At 41.8% G+C, this 21,727-nt stretch overlaps 1 protein-coding gene across 1 annotated transcript in view; it reads left to right on the top strand.

Moving 5' to 3' along the window:
• FASN (fatty acid synthase) overlaps positions 1 to 21,727 on the top strand; it is a 42,392-nt gene that overhangs the window by 17,008 nt on the left and 3,657 nt on the right. Inside the window, exons 12-40 of the mRNA XM_042025671.1 lie at positions 749 to 843; positions 1,235 to 1,369; positions 1,669 to 1,872; positions 3,407 to 3,522; positions 3,981 to 4,156; positions 4,500 to 4,691; positions 4,982 to 5,062; positions 5,160 to 5,342; positions 5,654 to 5,833; positions 6,071 to 6,274; positions 7,507 to 7,817; positions 7,967 to 8,356; positions 10,097 to 10,261; positions 10,467 to 10,585; positions 10,690 to 10,844; positions 11,183 to 11,386; positions 12,442 to 12,592; positions 13,068 to 13,246; positions 13,808 to 13,927; positions 14,075 to 14,197; positions 15,010 to 15,233; positions 15,584 to 15,785; positions 16,851 to 17,002; positions 17,473 to 17,564; positions 17,714 to 17,865; positions 18,166 to 18,408; positions 19,908 to 20,096; positions 20,603 to 20,830; positions 21,231 to 21,451. Coding sequence (XP_041881605.1) covers positions 749 to 843; positions 1,235 to 1,369; positions 1,669 to 1,872; positions 3,407 to 3,522; positions 3,981 to 4,156; positions 4,500 to 4,691; positions 4,982 to 5,062; positions 5,160 to 5,342; positions 5,654 to 5,833; positions 6,071 to 6,274; positions 7,507 to 7,817; positions 7,967 to 8,356; positions 10,097 to 10,261; positions 10,467 to 10,585; positions 10,690 to 10,844; positions 11,183 to 11,386; positions 12,442 to 12,592; positions 13,068 to 13,246; positions 13,808 to 13,927; positions 14,075 to 14,197; positions 15,010 to 15,233; positions 15,584 to 15,785; positions 16,851 to 17,002; positions 17,473 to 17,564; positions 17,714 to 17,865; positions 18,166 to 18,408; positions 19,908 to 20,096; positions 20,603 to 20,830; positions 21,231 to 21,451 — 5,186 coding nt within the window. The remainder of the gene's footprint in view (positions 1 to 748; positions 844 to 1,234; positions 1,370 to 1,668; positions 1,873 to 3,406; positions 3,523 to 3,980; positions 4,157 to 4,499; positions 4,692 to 4,981; positions 5,063 to 5,159; positions 5,343 to 5,653; positions 5,834 to 6,070; positions 6,275 to 7,506; positions 7,818 to 7,966; positions 8,357 to 10,096; positions 10,262 to 10,466; positions 10,586 to 10,689; positions 10,845 to 11,182; positions 11,387 to 12,441; positions 12,593 to 13,067; positions 13,247 to 13,807; positions 13,928 to 14,074; positions 14,198 to 15,009; positions 15,234 to 15,583; positions 15,786 to 16,850; positions 17,003 to 17,472; positions 17,565 to 17,713; positions 17,866 to 18,165; positions 18,409 to 19,907; positions 20,097 to 20,602; positions 20,831 to 21,230; positions 21,452 to 21,727) is intronic.

The following is a 21,727-nucleotide window of genomic DNA, read 5'->3' as shown; positions in this document are numbered from 1 at the left end:
TTCTTAATGGGCGTAGTGGTCAATTAAAACCTGGAGCACTTAGGAGAAAAGCTGTTGCAGGTATAATGCAGTATATTGGACTAGATCACTTGTTATAATGCCAGATTTCTTAATTTAAGTAAGGCTACAAAGGACTATCTATCTAATTTAGCTTTTTTTGCCCTTGAGATTAAATAAATGACACTTTGATCGCGGAATTTGGAGTGCTGCATACAGTATGTTTTTTGATAATCTGATGTTGAGTTCAAGTTCTTCCTGTGACTTGTATCTGTGTAATGTATGACCAAATGCTTCATGTGTTAACCTAGCATGCCACTAGAGTTACTGATTTCTATGGATATTTTGCGTCTCTCAGCAATCCAGGCTAGTACAGGGGAGAGAACACATGAGCTTGACTTCTGGAAACTAAGGGCAACATGAGACAGAATAACCAATTCTGTAGCTTCTTTTAAAGTGTGGGGGTTACCCCCACCCCATTCATTAATGGGATGGTGCAAAGATTTGGCCTTCTGTCCTTGTGTTAAGCATAACTGTGATAAATGTCATGTTAAAGCTCTAGGGTAAATATTCTTAGCTTTTGCAGAATTGTTTTTGGGGGAAGGGGGAGACACCCATCTGTCTCTTGCAAGTCCTTCCCAATTTTGCAAAGTGCTGAATTGAGCACAGTGACTATGCAGTTAAGATTGCTTCCTCTTATGAGACTCATACCTAGAAACACTTTTGTTGTCCTGTGGTCTTCCTTTTGCAGGTCTGACATGGGAGGAATGTAAACAACGCTGTCCTCCAAATGTGGTACCAGCCTGTCACAACTCTGAGGACACTGTCACTGTTTCGGGGCCTCTGGTGAGCATGGAACTGATACAGTACATACCAGGATTGTGAGTGGGACCTGTGAAGTTCAGGTTTGAAGAAAGCATGAAGCTTAATTAGCGTTCAGCTGCTTGCAAAGGGGAGCTGGATTGAAGTTGGTGGAGTGGATTTATAAACTTACACACTCAAATACTCTGAGAGGAAGTGATGTTAGTGCCTCAGTAAGCTAGTAATAAAATATCTCTTACATCCATGGGCATAGAGGAGGATAAATTATAGGACTGAGAAGGGCAATAACCTCATCCCAGTTATGGCTCCCTTTAAATGGCAGCTGATGAAGGGTATGGAGGGAGTACAGCGGCTCGTACAGATCCCAAGTATTTTGTGAGCTTTTCTCTTAGTTCACTGGTGTTCCTCTTCTTAGGACTCTGTGAATGAGTTTGTAGCCACACTGAAGAAAGATGGTGTGTTCGCAAAGGAGGTGCGCAGTGCTGGCGTCGCATTTCACTCCTATTACATGGCATCTATTGCACCAGCACTGCTCAATGCGCTGAAAAAGGTAATATTGCCAAACTGTGGCTTGCATGACTTATGCTCTGGCACCTAGGCTGACTATAGATGATGTTGAGCTTAAGGGGACTCCTTTCTTCAGAAGGAAGAGGAAATCTCTTGAAGAGCATATAGACTTCTGTGAGATCTAATGTTTGAAATCATGTGGCCTGAAGCAGAAGGATATCCTGAGCAATCAAGCTGGGAGAAATGACCTGCGAAAAGGAGAAACTGCTTGCTTTTGCCTATTGTATTGTTCTCTATTACTTGTAACTCTTTCTCCTGTCCTTCTTTCTTAACTGTCTGTAGGTCATTCCACACCCTAAACCTCGCTCAGCACGATGGATCAGTACATCTATACCTGAATCTCAGTGGCAAAGTGATCTGGCTAGGAATTCCTCTGCAGAGTACCATGTGAACAACCTAGTGAGTCCAGTGCTGTTCCACGAAGGTCTGAAGCATATTCCAGAGAATGCCATTGTAGTAGAGATTGCTCCTCATGCTCTTTTACAGGTATTGTATTTGATTGTTTCAGTATGACACTATATTGATGGTATCATGCTGCTGCAAGGAGGTTGATGGTCTGAGGACTAGGGAAGACTGCAGACTTCAGCTTCTTTTTTACTGTAGTTCTGAGAACATTTGCTTTCTTTAGTACTTCTGAGCTTTTCCTAGTTTTAATGTTTGGTTTTTTGTTTGTTTATTTGTGGTTTTTTAGGGGGTGGTGTATGTTAATGTTAAAAATAAAAATAAGAAATTCGTAACACACTACCACTTTCTCACCCAGACATTCACACTACTTCAGTTATTTCTTCCTATGCACTTCAGATAGCTTATAGTCAGCTTTCTGGACTGCATAATGAGTAAGGAAGGCATTTTATTGCTTGGATCTAATGGAGAGTGTGTGCAAAAATTACAGAGGCGCGAGACAGTCAAAAGACTTGACAGGCCTTCTCTATGAAAAAAATCTGTTACGAACTGTACACTGCATTTGGGTTGAGGTTTTGTCTTAAAAGGTGGTGGATAGCAGTGGTGTTTTCCCCTCTTCTCCTAGACCAAGTAGTCTGAGACCACAGGAGCTTGCTTTCTTCAACTTCTTTCCCTAATGAGATCAGATCATTACTCGTTTCTCCCTACCCTATGAAAATTGATCCTCGTGGAATTAGCTCCATAGTAGAGAATGCAGAACATGAGGTGCATTGGGAAATACTTGCTCCACAGGATCAGTGGTGTGGTCTTGTCTCTGTCCCTTAAGTCTCAAGGACTGGTCTTTATTATTTGGTCTGTAGCATGCAAGAGAGGTCTTAGGAAGAATAGTAGTTACTCATGAATCAAGATTAATAGTTATACAGAGCTTCTGAGTTTCAATCCAGTGTATTTTTACTACATCATGTTAGTCTTATGCTTTGAAAGTGACTTGAAGGGAGAATCAGAGTACAGTTTTTAAACTGGGCAGATATTTTTCTCGAAAAAAGAGACTATATGCCTCATGTTGAAATCATTGAACAATTTTGGACTCTAACACAAGTGACTAAGACTTCACTGTCTGGGCTTGAGAGTGTTCTGGCTTTTCTTTCTTTTCTCATGTAAAGATCATGGGATCAAACTGAAGAGAAGATAAAAATCGGCTCAGGCGTTCAAGGCTGAGTTTTTCGGTCTAATAGCTTTTGCTTGAAAAATGCACTCAGATACTTCAGACTAGAAGGTGCTGCTCCTGGGAAGGGAGTGTGTGCAAGTGGGAGGCGTGAGAAGGTGACTTTGCAGTTCAAGTGCAGGTTTTGATTTCACTTCACAGTCTGCTTGGGAAATGGATATTTGTGTTTTGGCAGAATTACGTTAATATTCTGTAGGTTCTGCTTTACCAGATGTGCAACAACTTGGGTTGCTGGAAGGGTACTCTTCCCTGTTAAAGTGGTGTATGTTCCAGCAGCTAGCACAGAACTCTTGGCACAGATACGTAAGTGGTTTGAGACCTATAGAGAAAAATTCAGAGGCAAAGTGGTAAGTAATACCTTCCACTGATGACTTATGGATTCTACTTGACCAGGCTATCTTGAGGAGAACTTTGAAACCAACTTGCACCATTCTACCTTTGATGAAGAAAGAACACAAAAATAATCTGGAGTTCTTCCTAACACAGATTGGAAAGATTCATTTAACTGGGTAAGGAGACTAGGGGAGGAGGGTGAGTGGGAGAACGGAAGGGAATGCAGGTCTCTTCTCTAGTATGCATGTCTTCACATGAATTCAAATACTCCTTCAAGAAACCTTGAAAAAAAATGGGCTGTACATTTGTGCCTTACATACATAACATGCTCACTTGTGATGTGTTCCCTTGGGTTAGAGACTGCTTGGGCTGGGAAGGTGCCTTCTAAAGACAAGTCCCGTTTTAAAGGCCTAGGAACCTGGAACTAGCTTTTGGAAATAAACTTTGCATCTTGTAGACTGCTAATTACAAATTTGGCTGCAGTAAGTGTTCATGGTACATCTCAGACGTGGAGTCTGAGACCAATTAAGTGTTATATGGTATGCCTGACCTCTTAAGTATTATAACCAGTTTTTTTCCCTACTTTTTCTTCCCATCCTTTTCCCCACTGTCTTGATTCTTTTTGTCTTTCTAGCATAAGTGTTCTTGGAAATAACTTGTTCCCACCTGTGGAATACCCTGTCCCTGTGGGAACACCCCTTATTTCTCCATGCATCAAATGGGACCACAGTCAGGACTGGGATGTTCCAAAAGCTGAAGACTTTCCAGCAGGTTCCAAAGGCTCTGCATCTGCTTCAGTCTACAATATTGGTGTGTTGCTGGTTTGGGGTTTATTATTTGTCACTTTGCTGCTTTACCTGTGTGTTTCCTTTTGTAAAACTAAGAAAAGGATAATCAAAACACCATCCTTGAAGCCATCCTCTGAAGTTTAAATGTTTGGTTTGGATTGAAAAAAACCTGTATCTGTTTCTGAAATGGGATGAGAGAACATGAACAGACCAGGAATCTCTGTTGCTTTAGACTAATTTTAAGAGCTGCATGTTGTCAGGCAGGATAGTTGGGGAAACTAGAACCTCTTCTAGACACTGAGAGGGAAAGACCTCTCTATTAGAGTGCTTTTATTATTTTTATTCTGCTCTTTATTCTTTGACAGATGTGAGTCCCGACTCTCCTGACCACTACTTGATTGGTCACTGCATTGATGGCAGAGTTTTGTATCCAGCAACTGCGTACCTAGTGCTGGCTTGGCGAACACTGGCACGGTCTCTTGGCACGGCCATGGAGCAAATGGCTGTTATGTTTGAAGATGTCACAATTCATCAGGCAACTATCCTTCCCAAAAAGGGTGAGTGAAGAGTGCTGGTATAACTGCACAACTGTGTGGTGAAGATGGAGGGAGTGGGAGGAAAGGAATGCATTGGAAAAATGAGGAGGAATGCAGGAGAGAGACTATGAAGAAGAATACAGCATGACTGAGCAAAGGAATGGATTCATACAGTCAAGTAGTACATATTATGGTCATCTTTATAATGTGTTGTGAGCAGTGAGTCTAGAGATAGTGAAAGAAAAAGTTCTGCTTCAGGATGGTAGAAATAAATGACCTTAATGTCCTGTCTTTCTCAATATTTCTTGCAGGATCAGTACAGCTGGAAGTAAGACTCCTGCCTGCTTCACGCTGCTTTGAGGTGTCAGGAAATGGGAATCTGGCTGTGAGTGGTAAGTGAAGGAAGTGTAAGTGTATACATGGTCTTAGTAAAATCCATTATTTATAAACAATGATAATGATTGTTATTCTTGTTACTGTGCCCTTCAGGGAAGATTTCCCTCCTGGAAAACACTGCTCAGAAGAATTTCCTTAACCAGCCAGATGGCTTTCGGACTCTAGAGAGGAGCTCAAAGTCTGGACTCTTGAAAGAAGACATTTATCAAGAGCTGCATCTGCGTGGATATAATTATGGACCAACTTTCCAGGGTGTTCTAGAATGCAACAGTGAAGGTGAATTTCCTTTCAAAAGAAGCACAGTGAGCCTGGATATTGTAATGATGACTATTTGATCTTTTAATTCCATTTGTATTAACAGTTCACCTGACTGTGTCTTGTGAGGTAATTATACTTTGTGTGATAAGGGAGAACAACCAAGAGTTCTAATAGAGCATTGAGAAAGCTGTTATCTCCAATGTAGAACTGACTATTGGAGTTTACAGGGGAAGCTGGGTACATACACCAAACTTGTCATTTAATAAGCAGTGACATTCTAGCATCTGATGAATGATGAAATAGTGAGGCTTTCTCTTCCTCTTCTGCAGCAAGTGCAGGGAAAGTTCTGTGGAATGGAAACTGGGTGACCTTCCTTGACACTCTGCTACACGTGCTGATCTTAGCTGAGACTGGCCGCAGTCTACGCTTACCCACGAGGATTCGCTCAGTCTGTATTGATCCAGTGCTGCATCAAGAGCAGGTGTGCCAATACCAGGACAATATAGAAGGTGATGTCTCTCATGCTTGAACTTTTGCTGGTTGTTTTGACTGCCGTTCTGATTACAGGTTGAATGTGTGAATTCTGAAGTAGTAGGATGGACTTGGGGGGGGCCCTCTTAGTCTCCAGGCTATTCTGCAACTCTGTAACATCTCTGTGTAACAGCCTCATCTAGCACTGTTCATCAGATCACCTTGAACAAAATATTTTTCTGTTTTGTAACCTACATTTCTTTCCTGACTTTCAGCTTTTGAAGTTGTTGTGGACCACTGCCTTGATAGCCTTAAAGCAGGAGGTGTTCAGATCAACGGTCTTCATGCTTCTGTGGCACCACGACGACAACAGGAACGGACACCTCCCACCCTGGAAAAATTCTGCTTTGTGCCCTACACTGAGAGTAGCTGTTTGTCTTCCAGTGCCCATCTTCATGCCTATCTGGAGTGCTGCAAAGGTAGTGTAGCACTGAGACAAGTCTGAGAGAAGCTGTTTGTACTACTTCAGAACATCTGAGATATTAAGTGTTGGTCTCTGTAGAAGACTTCAGCAAGGATTCTCTGTATGATTGCTAGAAGCTAAAAGCTAGTTCTGCCTGAGATCTCTAGAATGTGGGGAAGAGTAAAAAGCCATGAAGAGGGACATCAACCCTTCTATAACAGTCAGATGTAGTGTCAGATGGCATAACCCCTTCTGCAAGCAGAGGGGAACAAATCATCTTTAAGGAGAAACCCAATCTAGTTGCTTTAGACACTGACAGGAGAGCTTACTTGAGTCTTTAACCTTGTTTTGTTTTTCCCTGTGAACTGCCAAGATAGGCAAGGTGACATGCTTGTTCCCATTTGATTGTGGGCACATATCCAAACAGGGAAAATGATTTAGTGAGGCACACATCAAAACAATTGTTTGCTATGAGAATAGAATAGGAGCAGTTCAGTCTGTTGTGAAACTGGTAGCTAAATACAGTGGTTTTGGGTGGAGAGGCATCCACTAAACTCATCACCTTAAGTGCCTTTTCATCAAAGAGAAAAAAGCTATCTCGTGGGGTTTTTTTTTATTTTTACTCTAGTCGTGAATTTTGCTTCATCTTGAGACAGTAATTTTTTTTATTCTATGTTGGTGAAGTGTCTTCATCCTTATCCTTAGATTTGGCAATAGATTGTAAAGATTTTCCTTTTTTTTTCTTCTTTTTTCCTTAGTTTTCCCCTGCAGCATCCAAATACTGTTCCCAGAGGGTTTTTTTCCTAGGTTGTGGTGAGAGTATTTTGTTTTTTGTAATCCTGTTCCTGATCCTCAGTCAGGATGAACTATTTGCCATGAGTTTATAAAGCAAAAAAGCATTTTAGTATTTTTGTATCTGCAGAAACTTAAAATTTTCCTCCACAGCTCCCTAAATCAATCACAAGTTTTCTGTTAGTTGCCCTCTTTCAGTCAGTCTTAATACAGGTAACTGTGGTGGTTTAGTTTATTTTGCTACAAAGCGTACTTGTTTGGGGAATGCAGCTACTGCACAATACATAATCATGTGAATGTACAGAGGCTGCAGTGTATCTGTGTGGCTGGGCTACTGATGTAGGATGCTGTAATTTGTGATGCTGGTCAGGTGGTGTAGCAAATGGAGGCAAAGAGGAAAAGAAAAATTCTTGGAAAATCTTGACTCTTCCTTTCATTTCCCCTTCTATTCCGTAGGTCTGATCCAGAACTTACGGTCTAAGGTGGCAGTGCATGGGGTCAAATTAATCATCCCTGGACTAGAAACTGCAGTGGCTGCTACAGAGTCCTCACCAACACAGAAGGGCCTTCAGCATATCCTTGCTGAAATCTGCCGTCTGGAACTGAATGGAAACCTCCATTCTGAACTGCAACAGGTTGTGATTCGAGAGAAAATGCACTTCCAAAATGACCCTCTTCTCAGTGGATTGCTAGATTCTGCAGAGTTGAAGACTTGCCTGGATGTGGCATTGGAGAACATGATCAGTCATAGGATGAAGATAGTAGAGGTTGGTTGGATGCCTGGGATGGGACCATACCTAGCGTTTCTAGGCCTTCCAGTAACCTGATTACATGCTGCTGTTTTTCCAGTTATAATTCTGGATATCATTTCATATTTTGATTTGGTCTCTCCTTTTCCTTCCCCTCTTTCTCACAGGTTAACGCAGGAAGTGGACAACTGTTCTCTCGTGTGAAAAGTATTCTGAATACTCAGCCCCTGTTGCAGGTGGACTACATTGCCACTGACCGTGTCCTGGAAAACCTTTCAGCTATTGAAACAGAGCTACAAGATGCTGGTGTTGTCTCTAGCCAGTGGGATCCATCTAGCCTTCCCTCTGGAAATCTGAACAATGCTGACCTAGTGGTGTACAACTGTTCAACAAGTGTTTTAGTGAATACCACTGAAATACTCTCTAATTTGGCAGCTGCTGTGAAAGAAGGAGGGTTTGTTTTGCTGCACACCCTTCTTAAGGGAGAAACTCTTGGAGAAATTGTTGGTTTCCTTACAAGCCCAGATCTGCAGCAGAAAAACAGCTTCCTGAATCAGGTAAGCCTCCTGGAAGGACAGATACTTTCACGATAGTCTGAGTCTGCTGCTTGCAGATGCTCTGATGGTGAATGTTGAGTAGGCGTTGCTTGCATGCCTTTCCATTGAGGCTTTCTGCAGAAATGTCTAATAAACACGTCTTCAGAAGAGAGGACTTGCAAATTACTACATATTAGGTTGAGAGAGTAAACTGTAGGTTCAGTCAGGAAAGCCTTTCTTAATGCACTGAAAATAATTCATTGTCTTTTGTATATCTGTCTAATCTGTATGAAAACACTGGCCAGGACAAATTCTTTATACTTAAAATCACATGCTGCATTGTTGGGTGGGATACAGCTTTATCACTGTAGGATCCTGAAATGCTTTGGTATCAGAATATCTCTCTTACTTGTGATACTACTGCTGGGAGTGAGATTTTACAAGCTAGTTAATTTCTTCTAACATTAAAGTGCTCCCGGAAGGAAGGCTTTTTCTCTTGTATTTTTCTTTTCCTCTTTTTTTCCTTTCCATGTCCCTACATTATCTGATCCCATAATGAGATACAGTAAAATAAGCCCTGAGAAAGTTGCAGGAGGGAGAGAAGAGCACCTGTATCTTCAAACTGGTATATCATGCAGGTGAACTAAGGCCAAAGCTTGCACGAGAGGAGGAGAGGGAGTGGCAAGGGTAAGGGTGGAAACTGGGACATCATCTTCTCTTGGCAACGGTTAGACCGAGCAGTAATGGAAAACTGCGCCTCTACAGAACTTACTGTTTTTCCTGATTCAAGGGGATGCAGCCTCTCAGCTCTCTTCTTTTAGAACAAGAAGAGAGTAGCACTTCTAATAGTTTGGGTTTTGTTTATAATTCTGGAGTGGGGTAGTTGGATTTTGAATTTTGCAATTACATGGATTCTAGCCCTTTACTTCCTGCAGACATTTTTCCAGGGGATTTGAGAAGAAAGATTAAGTTCTCAGCATCTTTCCTGATAAACAGGGGGATAAAGAAAAGACACTGAGATGCTACTGGCATTGATAACAAAAAACATAGATCTGTCATTAGTATCAGTAGCCTGGTATTGGCAAATCCCTGGGAGAAGATACATTTCAGTTGAATGCACTCTCTCTGAAGAAAATGATGCAAGCCAGGCAAGAGTGGGCAGGACTTAATACAGTTCTCAAAGTTTTCTAGATACAGTGTCTCTTGTCCTTGATATAAGGGATCACACTGTAAAAACCTTCTTCTGGTCTGTGCCTGGCATACAAAAAGCAAATGGATGCTTTTCTGAGAGCCTGCAGTCATCTTTATTTCATTCAGATAGTAGATCCTTAAATGTTTCTGGATATGCCATACATGCGTTTTCATTCTTTTATTTTTCTGAAATGCCATTTCAGTGTAACTTAGATATATGGGTGCTTCTTCCCTTGCTTCTCCCCATCTCCATGCAGACAGCACTTATGTGAAATAGGGTAGACACATTCAAATGCCCTATGGGATTTGATGGCATGGTCACTGCTCTGGTTTTTGCACACCTGCTAGTGTGCTAAGACTGGTTCCTTAACCAGGACTTTGAGATACTTGTACTCCCATTTTTGGAAGATCCTTTAGGGAAGAAGGAGTAGTCTAGATGTGGATAAAACACTGTTATGTTAATCCAACATATATTTGTACTAAGACAATACAGAGCAAGTTTTCAAGAAAAAGCAAGAAACTCTGACTTTTGACTTTGCTGTTAATTTGTTGCTTTACCTGATTTGACAGGCACAGTGGGAGGACTTATTCAGCAAAGCTTCATTGAATCTTGTTGCCATGAAGAAGTCATTCTTTGGCTCAGTTATTTACCTGTGTCGTCGGCAAACCCCTGTCAAAACACCCGTTTTTCTGCCAGTAGATGAGATGAACTATAAGTGGGTTGAATCCTTAAAGGTGAGAACTCTTGTGTCCTAGGTATCTGAATTGCCAAATCATTATACTTTCTAAATGAGACATTTACTAGTGTTAAAAGAAGAGTGTGTGTGTGTGCGTGTGTTCAGTTACTTTTAATAAAATAGAACTTACTAATCTCTGCCAAGGACATGAGGGCTATTTTCTTCATGGCTCCTAGTAAAACAGTTTGGGGTTTGTCCTGTAGGAGGTCTTGGCTGATCCATCAGAGCAGCCTGTGTGGTTGACTGCCACCAGTTGTGCGAACTCGGGAATTTTGGGAATGGTGAACTGCCTTCGCCTTGAAGCAGAAGGCCACCGAATCAGGTACGTAAGCATGCCCTTGAATCACATTTGGGAGATGAGATATTTGTGTTAGCTGCTTCTCAGGCTTACAGCAAAACAAACAAAATGACAACTCTCGTCTTCAGGTGTGTGTTCATTTCCAACTTGAACCCTTCATCTGCTGTCCCGCCTACGAGTCTTTCTTCCCTGGAGATGCAGAAGATTGTTCAGAAGGACCTGGTGATGAATGTGTATCGTGATGGGAAGTGGGGCTCCTTCAGGCATCTCCCATTGCAGCAAGGTACATCCTTTGAGATCTGAGGATCACTTGCAAGGCCTTGAATCTGAATGAACTTTGAATAGAAAATAAGTAGCTATTGTTCCTATAGTTACCTTTTATTATTATTTTTAATGAACAATTTTGTTTTCTTCTACTCCAGCTCAAAGTGAACAGTAGCACATTGTGGTGCCAGGAGGAGGGATAGGCTATTTAGGGCATCAGTAGTATTGCAAAGCAAGAAGGGGCTTTCTAGATAGCAAATTGAGGAGGAGGTATAAATTACACAAGCAATTTAGTCATTTTGGAAGGCATGTACCTTTGTTAATGTGTGGAAGTTCTTATTGTTCCTTCTTCTGCAGCACAACCTCAGGAGCTGACAGAATATGCCTATGTAAATGTGCTGACTCGTGGAGATCTCTCATCTCTTCGTTGGATTGTCTCCCCGCTTCGACACTTCCACACAGCTAATCCCAATATTTTACTTTGCAAAGTCTATTATGCATCTCTCAACTTCCGGGACATTATGCTGGCCACGGGGAAGCTTTCTCCAGATGCTATCCCTGGTGAGTTAGTTACACTAGAAGGAAATGTATTTATGTATTGTTGTTCTAGAATTAATCTCTTGAATGTTAGTTATGCATTGGCTAGAGTGTATGCCAGAAAGCATGCTTTTGAGAAGGAAGTACAGCCCTCCTTCAGGGCTGTACACCAAAAGCTTCCAAGTTCTACTTCCAGTTACAGTTCCATTTTTTTCATATGGCACAATTAGTAAACCGTGCTCTGAGAATGCTTGCTGCATTGCATAGATACCAAGTGTGAGGTAAAACAAGTTGATGGAGGTTCCAGAGATGGGCATGGTAAACACCAAGGTGAGAATGTTGAAGTTTTGTGCTGCCATGCTGTTGGACATGCTTGGATATCAGGGAAAAAAAATGCACAATGAAGTAATTGCCTGTTTCCAAAATGGAGGTGGTATTATCTTGCTTCATAGCGAGTTAAGAATTAGTGTAATGTCTATGAAATGGTTTTAAAAATATATTTAAAAGAGAGGGGGTGGAACCTGTAAAAATTAAGTTCATTGGGAGATTCTTATGGGTGATTTGAGTAGGGCTGCGTTTCCCTTCATGACTGAACCACCTGGCATAATGGAAGGTGCCCCTGCCCATGGCAGAAGGTTGGAAGAAGATGATCTTTAAGGTCCCTTCCAACACAAACTGTTCTATGATTCTCTAACTGACATAAGTGTCTGCCTAAAATGTGACTTATTCACTACATATTTTTGTGGTGATCATCCTTTGCTAGTTTATGTATCATTCTTTTTCAGAGGGACAGAATTGCCTCTGAAACAAGATGTTTTCCTGAAATTTCTCAGGTGAAAACTGGAAACTAAAGCAATATCATCAAGGATAAATACTTAAGATTTAATGAGACCAAGTCCTTTTTTGCCATTCTTGGAGTGAGACTAACTATGGCAACTTATGTACTGTGTACAGAATAGAAAAATCCCAGCACTCTTCAGGTCTCTGGGGTTTAGACTTTCAGGGACTGCTGCTCTAGTAAAGGAATTTTAGAAGAGAATTTTTTTTTTTTTTTGTAAAAGGTGTTAATGTTCTTTCAGGTAACTGGGCTTTGCAGCAATGCATGCTGGGCATGGAGTTCTCAGGACGGGACCTGGCTGGAAGAAGAGTGATGGGATTGCTGCCAGCAAAGGGGCTGGCCACAGTGGTAGACTGTGACAAGAAGTTTCTATGGGAGGTGCCTGAAAACTGGTAGGTCAGCTTCTGTTTTCTGGTTAAGATTTGCCTTCCTGCCTGAGGCTGATGACAGCCCTGATCAAACCTGGGTGCTGTACAATGGGTAGATTCTCCTCTGGGAAATGGTGACAGGGCTATAGTGTCCCAAGCGACTGTAGGATTTTGGGTTAGATTCACTGCAGGAGTTCAGCACTAGTTTTTGTACAGTGGCTTGCACAAGGCTCTCATCTTTTTTTGCGCTCTTAGCTTCATGTGTTTCAGTATACACTGGGATTTCAGTGTTGGTTATGTTACTGGTTAGTTAGTGAAATAGTTTTGCGGAATGATGAAACTCGGCTGTGCTTGGCAGCTGTGGTAGTCTGCTGTATGATTGACAACCACTTAACACTTTCTTAATGCAACTTTCTTACACTTTCTTATGCAAATTTCATCAGGAGAATCTAGTAGCCTTTTCCAAGGCTAAAGATATCTCTTCTGCTTTGCTCCTTAGGACTCTAGAAGAAGCAGCTTCAGTGCCTGTGGTTTATGCCACTGCTTATTATGCTTTGGTGGTTCGAGGTGGTATGAAGAAGGGTGAGAGTATCCTTATTCACTCTGGCTCAGGAGGTGTGGGCCAAGCAGCCATTGCCATTGCCCTGAGCATGGGCTGCCGTGTCTTTGCTACTGTAGGTGAGTACTGAGGGCCCAAAGTCATGGGGAGAAATAGACTGTAGATAATAAATAGAGGAAGCATGTGTATGCACACACACACATATATATATATATATAAGTATATACATATTTTTTAGGTATATACTTATTCCCCCAATATGATCTGCTGTAGCTTTGATCTAGTTTCCAGGCTGAGAACAGGATACATGGTAAATACAGCTACTGACTCTGTACTTGAAAATTCCACAGCACGGTCAAATTTATCTACCTCTGTACACTATATAATCAAAGGTATGGAAGAAGATCATGGCTTTCTCATTTTAAATTTAGTAATATGAATCCAATGCCTGTCCTTTGAAAGGCTCTGATCTGTTTCTGGTCCTTGCTCTATCTCATAAATGTGCAGGAGCAACCAGACAGCCTTTGTCCTAAGGTCTGACACCTTGAGAGACTGAAATCTTGGAGATGGCTTCTCAGGCTTACTTACAGTCCTTGGGGGAAAGATGTGCAGCAGAAAATGGGCTGTTTCATCATAAAAATTAAATTAGTGACATCTTTCAACCTGTCTTCTACTTCCAGGTTCCACTGAGAAATGTGAGTATCTCCAAGCAAGATTCCCACAGCTAGATGCTAATAGCTTTTCCAGCTCCAGGGATACTACCTTTGAGCAGCATATACTTCGAGTTACCAATGGAAAAGGTGGGGTTCAAGAAATATTTTTACTTTTTTTGTCAGCTATGCCACGTTATGCAGTTTTACATTCTAAAGACAGTATGAGTCACTTGAAGACAGAGTTAGGCTCTCAGCAGAGTTGAGTTTAAGTAGCTGCTTCTTCTTTCATTGCAGGTGTCAACCTCGTGTTAAATTCCTTGGCGGAAGAGAAGCTCCAAGCCAGTTTGCGTTGTCTTGCTCGACATGGGCGCTTCTTGGAAATAGGCAAATTTGATCTGTCTAACAACAGTCATCTTGGTAAGATGGGCCATCAGGAAATGCCTCTCATTTAGGTTCTAGCTGCTGCCCAGCACCCTTGGGTCCCTTTCTGCATGGCAGCTCTCCAGCCTCCCCAAAATCTATACTTGTATCTGGTGTTACTTGGTCTCAGGTGCACAATTGGCATTTGCTAAACTTTATATGATTGATGATTGCTCAGTGTTCCAGTCTATCCAGACCCCTCTGCAAGGCCTCTTGTCCCTCAAGGTAGTCAACAGCATCTACCAATTTTGAAGGCACAGGGCAAGATTAACCTGGTTTCTCTTGGGTGGGAAAAAATTTTTGAATGTTATAAGGTGGTGTGTTAGTGAAAAATTACAGCTATGTTCTCCTGTTATAGAATGATTGCATATAGCGTCGACAGTCTGCTTCCTTATTCTAATTAAATTTCAAAAGATCCTATCATGTTGTAAAATCTTGCTATGAGGAAGAGTCTCCTGTGGAGATAGACATGATGTATGTAGAATTCTAGCTCCCCTGTGACTCTAACTCAGTTGTCACTAGACAAAAAAAATGTCCTTTTTAATATCAGACTGACCATGATATAGCTTGTCCTCTCAACACACAATTTTTGGGAGTGGAGTTTCTGTGAAACTGGTCTGCTTGTAAGAGAATAACATAATGAATATAGCATTTGGAGAGTATATGCAAGAATGAGTTTGGAAAATGTAGAATTCAAGCATTTGATTGCTTTACTCCTGTGAACTTCCCAGAAATGTTTCTGAAGCAGAGGATAGGCTCCATTTTGAAATGTCAGCAGCATCAGGTCATAACCAAATTGCTTTTTCTAGGGATGTCTCTCTTCCTCAAGAATGTGGCATTTCATGGGATCCTACTAGATTCAATATTTGATGAGGGAAACCAGGAGTGGGAACTAGTATCAGAGTTGTTGAAGAAAGGCATAAAAGATGGTGTAGTAAAGCCCCTGAGGAGTACAGTCTTCAGCAAAGAAGAGGTAGAAGCTGCCTTCAGATTCATGGCACAAGGAAAACATATTGGCAAAGTTATGATCAAGGTAATGAGATAATGATTTTGGTTCTCTGATGCATCTGGCCGTCCTCTGGTGACGATTGGATACTTTTATCCATTTCAAGTTTAAGTTGTATGAGTAAGGCAGCACAGGGTCGGTTTTTACTGCTGACGCTGTCACAATTGTAACTGTCAAGTCTGGCACTGCTGCTGCAAGTTTCATTCACATTGGCTGGAGGAGCATAGCATGGAGAGATAAGAGATACAGAGATGCATTATGTATCTGATTGTAACTACTTTTTTTTTTTCTTGTTTTCTTGTTTTCTTTGTGTGTGTTATTTGTTTTTTTGTTTGTGGCTTTTTTGGTTGGTTGGGGTTTTTTTTTGTGGGGGGAAGGTCCAAGAAGAGGAAAAGGAGTATTCTTTAAGAAAGTCTGAACCAGTTAAAATCTCTGCAATCTCCCGAACCTCCTGTCTACCTACCAAGTCTTACATCATCACAGGGGGCCTAGGAGGATTTGGGCTTGAGTTGGCACAGTGGCTAGTTGAGAGAGGAGCACAGAAAATTATACTGACGTCGCGTTCTGGCATACGAACTGGTAAGCAAAAATTGTAAGGGGACAGGGAGCATGATTGCCTTTCAAGAGACCTCAGTTTGTAGTTTCTCTCCATTTTTAAGTGTCCTGTTGGTGACTAATAACGTCTTGATCTCTTTTCTTTTCTTTCCTGTATTATCTCACTTCAAACAAGCTGTTGTCTCCTTTATTGTAAAGGAGAAACTATCTTTTAGCTTGACCTTTTTTTCCAACTACTACTTTCCCCCTTTTATGTTTCCTAATTCTATCAACCCATTTTCTCTATTACACAGGATTTTTTTCTGTAGCCTTTCTTTTACCTTAGTGCCCTCTGCAGTCTGGCTACCTCACAGACTTGTCCACTAGCTGTAGCGTGTTGGATCACATGCCACAAGGAAGGGCCTAAAAACTCCTTGTTAAAGATACTTTGTCCCTCAAGTTACATGTGTGGATGCTCACTCTTGCTCCTTAGATAGCTCATTTGTAAAGATGGACCTTACTATCTGATTACATCCATAAACATTTTTACTCAGATTTAAGGTGTTAGTTTGATTACAGTGGCAGCACTGAGATTTCTTATCAGTGATAGTCTTCAGTATTTCCCCATACAAATTCAGTCATAACACAGCTTCTCTCTGTCTCTACAGGTTTCTTCTTTCTTTTGGCAAGTTCACAATCACACCACTTGTGTGTACAAACACATAGATCAAATACTTCTTCTCAAGTTCTGGCTGTGCTGCTATAATCTGTTGTTTTGCTCTAATCTAGCCAATCTTTCCTATCTCAGTACCCAAATTTTTGTTCATTTCTCTACACAGTTATGCTTTTCCTTCCTTCCCCCTACCACCACCCAAACCCTTAGGGTCTCCCAATGCTGTTCTCCACTTTTATCTACTTAGAATATTTCTGAAATTCAAATGATTTCTAGTTACTGTTCAGATTTTGTCCAATTTTTGTCTTATAGCTGAATTAGGAATTATTTAGTTATTGAGTCCCTATCTAGTCAGAAAAGCATAAAGGAGCAGGTTAACCAAAGCCTTATGGTTGGGATGCTTCATCCCAGGCACTGTCCACCTTTATTTTTTCTAGGCTACCAGGCTAAACGTGTTGAAGAGTGGAAGGCACTGGGAATCGAAGTGTTGGTATCTACCAGTGATATTGGAACACTAGAAGGAACACAGCTATTGATAGAAGAAGCTTTGCAGCTTGGACCAGTTGGAGGCATCTTTAATTTGGCTGTGGTGAGTGACAAAAATGCTTAGGACTTCTAAGAGGCAGCATCCATTCAAGTGACTTTTTTACTGAAGGCAGTCAGGCTTCATACAATTTTAGTAAAGTTCTCTGCCTTTCAAAGGACACTATGCTTTGGTCTTACCTGGTGACTAAAGGCTTATGGGTCTATTCCCTTGACCTGAGAAGCAACAGTGTTTGGCCAGCAAGTTCAGTTCTGTGGTAACACAGATGTTGCCCTAGACCCATGTAGAACTTCTGCAGTGTCAGTACTGAAAAAATACTGAAAAAAAGCAGACTTGGCAAAAGCTGTGTTGTCATATTTTGGGATGTTTGGGATATGTCTGTACTGTGAAGTTACAAAAATAACATTGCGCAGTGATATCCTCTCATCTCTCAAGCCATGTAGCATATTAAACAGAGAAACTGGAGATACTGAAACTACACTTTCTCTTTCAATCCCTCTCCCTGCTCCCCATAGGTCCTTAGAGATGGCATGATTGAAAATCAGAGCCCAGAATTATTCTGGGAGGTCAACAAGCCCAAGTATTCAGGCACCCTTCATTTGGATTGGTAAGTGTCTGTAGAAGGGACAAATAAGAACTGCTTTTAAGGTCACAGAACTGATCGAACTTAGTCATTTTAGTCTTGCACTAGCCTTGGGTGGTAGTACAATCAGCAGGTTTTTCTGATGAGGTTTCTCTCTCCTGCTCTGCTCCAAGGGTGACTCGTAAGAAGTGTCCAGACCTGGACTATTTTGTTGTGTTCTCCTCTGTAAGCTGTGGAAGAGGAAATGCTGGGCAAAGTAATTATGGCTTTGCCAATTCTACCATGGAGCGTATCTGTGAGCAGCGACATAAGGATGGACTCCCAGGTAAGATGACTTTACTCATTGCACAGTATAAACTGTCTTGCCAAACATCCAGATGAAGACCAGCTCACCAGAAACTTGTGCACTTATCTGGAGTGATAAAGTATGTTGAAGGCTGTTTTCCGCTCCTAGATGTTTCCCCCCAGTCATTCATGTGTGAATGAATACTGACCATTTAACAGTACAAAGGAAATGCGAGCCTTAGCATAGCTGCTTATTAAGTCCCTTTTTTATTAACTCACTCTTGTTGCTGCCATGTCCTTTAGTTAGCTGCTTAGTGTGTTCTTCTAATTTCTCCTCCAGGCCTGGCAATCCAGTGGGGAGCCATTGGTGATGTGGGTATCTTGCTGAAGACAATGGGAAACAAAGACATTGTGGTGGGGGGAACGATTCCGCAACAAATCAGCTCATGCCTGGAGGTGCTCGATGTCTTCCTGAATCAACCTCATCCTGTCATGTCCAGTTTTGTCCTAGCAGAGAAGGTCTCAGTGAAAGCTGAAGGAGGTAGTCAGCGGGATCTTGTAGAAGCTGTTGCTCACATCCTGGGTAAGTGCTGTCACTGGTCAGTGTCTAGTCTCTCCAAACTTTTGGAAAGCAGTAGTGCTCTGTTCAGCATCTCTTCCCGATCTCCTGTGGTGTGGGTATGTTACTGTTGTGAGACTGATTTCTTTTTTTTTTTTTTCTTAACACTGCTCCTTCTCTCAAATAATGACTTTGTTTCTTGTATGGGTTTTTCTCTGTTACTGTGTTTACATAGGTACGCATATATACTCCAGTGGCTTGGGTTTTATTTAGAGTAAACCGGTACCTTTCTCCAAATGGAGAATCAACAGGAACAGCCCCCAACAGCAAAATTCTGGGGCAGCACATAATAGAACAAATACATAACTAACTTTCTGAGTACTATTCCAGCTTTCAAACATTCACCTTGGTATGTCCCCATGCTGCAAAAAGTAGCTTTTCTCTACTTAGTGTCTTAACTGGTAGTGTATTCACTTACCAGCTGTCATCTCATGTGAACATCTATAACCATAGCTTAACTATGCATTGCAAGTATCACGTCCTTCTGTCTTGTCTTGAACCCGCTTTCTTTTACCATTGCATCTCTTATTTTTGTGCGGGTAGCGAATAATCGCTGTCAACTCCACCTATGTCCCACGTCAGTTGTTTCTTTTGCAGATAGAACTGACTATTGATCCTTTGTTTTCTACCAAAAAAGGTACCAATAATGAAAGACAGTCTCCTGAGTGTTACTTAAGGAGTTGTTTGCAGCTCACTGACAGCAAATCTGACCTCTCAGAGCAGATGTGGCTTTTAGAAGTCATAGGAAAGTGTCTGGGAAATCGCATCAGCTATAGGGTTAGTTTGGAAGAAACAGAGTATGAAAGCAACAAAGGGATGAGCTAGTAAAGAAGCCTAATAGTGGGAAGGGTGGCAGCTTGGCACAGCACAAGGTGGAGGAGTGGACAAAAAGCTGTAGATGCAGGTCTTATTATGAGAGGCCTTTTACGGGTAAGGAAAGGGTGAGAGATTGAACAGCATGAAAATTAAAGGGGAAAAGGCAATGAAGCCTAAACATATCATCTCCTCCTCCAGTGTGATAGACATCAAGTGTTGAAATCAACCATCATTGACATAACTTTCATCCCATTGTAGCTGAGGATTAGTTGCATTAGGTCTAGGACTGCAGTTTCAATTAGAGCCTCCAGTGTGTGAAATCTGTCTAGCTGACTGGCTGTTCTATATTTGGTCTAGAGCTGATGTGAAAATATTCACAGCTATTTAGTTGGGACTGATGTATCCCCTGCCATAAATCTGTGCACATTTAATATGTACTCTAAATACTACTAGATCCCATATGACAAGGTGGGGGTTGTAGAAGAGGTGACTTATGAAAGTATTAGATGATCCTGGAAGGTAAACTGCAGCTCTGTAGCTGCAGTTCATTGAGATTTTAGGAGAAGGAAGAAAGTGGAGAAGGCTGCTAGAGAGGCCTAAACCTGAAAAGAAATTGGCCTTTTGCTAGTATGCTGTTTTGTTCGCAGGGGTCCGTGATGTGAATAGTCTGAATGCTGAGAGTTCCTTGGCTGACTTGGGCTTGGATTCCTTGATGGGTGTGGAGGTGCGCCAGATGCTGGAGAGAGACTATGACATCGTTATGACCATGAGAGAAATTCGACTCCTTACGATCAACAAGCTGCGTGAACTTTCTTCCAAGTCCAGGACAGCAGAGGGTAGAGTGTCTGGATTAGGGTTGCTACCAGTCACCTGAGTCCAAATAAACTCCCAGTCCATTGCTTTCATCTCTAGTGACATAAACCCCTATCAGATCATGAAATAAAGTTATAATTGAGTAGCCCTTAAGTGACAGACATGTCACAGGAGTGTATTGACCACTGGGACAGGCCCATCATTTCTGGGGCGGGATGTACGAGCAAGTGTGAAAGCTGCTTTCTTGCTCGGCTAGCAGCTGCATGCATGAGTACTCTTATGCAGCTCTCTGTAGGATGCAATTTGAGACCTTTTACTTATCTGGGGAATAAACAATGTAGTGTCATGCTTACAGGAAGCTTAAAAGCATATGCAGGTGCTGCAGAGCAATTGACAGTTGGAAGATCCCTTTGTCTGTGACCTGATGATGTAGTGAGGCAGCCCTGAGGTTGTCTGTTAGGACTATGGCTACATGACCAAGACTGACACTGAAAGTAATTGCGTTTGTCTGGTGTGCTTTCCTTCAAAGAGCTGAAGTCATCCCCACTGATGAAGACAGGCCCAGGCGAACCTCCAAAACTAGATCTGAACAACTTACTGGTGAACCCAGAAGGGCCAACTATTACTCGTCTCAATGATGTTCAGAGCATGGAGCGCCCTCTTTTCCTTGTTCACCCCATTGAAGGATCCATTGCAGTTTTCTACACTCTGGCCTCCAGACTTCACATGCCCTGCTATGGGCTCCAGTGCACAAAAGGTATGTCAGTTCTTCATCTTGAATTTGCACACACAACATTCTGAACTGTAGTTGCTTATAGAGAGGGCTTTGTTTCTAGACTATTAAGCTTGGAAGAACAAGTATCAGGCCTATTAGTCTGTATAGGGTCATGTCAAACATCCCCAGGTATCAAGAGGAATAATAGATTAGATTGAAGAGTTTGTGTGCAAAAGTCAAAGCATCCTATTCAACCTGTCCTTGGAAAGCAGGAATATTACCACTACTTGTCCTAAGTGCAAGTTGTTAACCATAATTTAGTAATTTACCTGCAAAGTAACGTGGATGTTTCCATCAGGGCTGTTTCTGAGTGCATGAAAACATATTTGTCTCTGCCAGTGTCTTTTCACCAGTCTGTTTCTAACTCACTTCCATGTTCTAGCCGCTCCCTTGGACAGCATCCAAAGCCTGGCAGCCTATTACATTGATTGCATGAAGCAGATACAGTCTGAAGGACCTTACCGCATTGCTGGATACTCTTTTGGTGCCTGTGTAGCCTTTGAAATGTGCTCCCAACTGCAAGCACAACAAAATGCTTCCCATGCATTCAACAGTTTATTCCTTTTTGATGGGTCTCATTCCTTTGTGGCAGCATATACCCAGGTAAGGGGCACAAAGAGAATCTTCTTTCTGGGGACCATCATCTCTCATCAGGGCTCATTTTTCTCCGAGCTTACTATTGTAGATATGTGCAATCTGAAAAGCCGACAGACTTTTCTTCACAGGGATTTTGGAAGACAACTGTAGACAGTGGCTGCTTAGAGATGGCTGAAGGGTAGTAGCACATGAGAGGTGGTCTTCATTAAGTGGCAAGAGCTCAGGCACAAATGTTGTTCTTGCTATGATAAATCATAATATTAGTATGTCTTCTGGAAGATC

The sequence above is a fragment of the Corvus kubaryi genome, unplaced genomic scaffold, assembly GCF_017639235.1.
Source record: "Corvus kubaryi isolate FWS band 111438036 unplaced genomic scaffold, C.kubaryi_AGA036_p1.0 37272, whole genome shotgun sequence".
Classification (NCBI taxonomy): domain Eukaryota; kingdom Metazoa; phylum Chordata; class Aves; order Passeriformes; family Corvidae; genus Corvus; species Corvus kubaryi.
The sequence above is the reverse complement of the archived record's forward strand: the minus strand, read 5'-3'. Positions and strand labels throughout refer to the sequence as shown.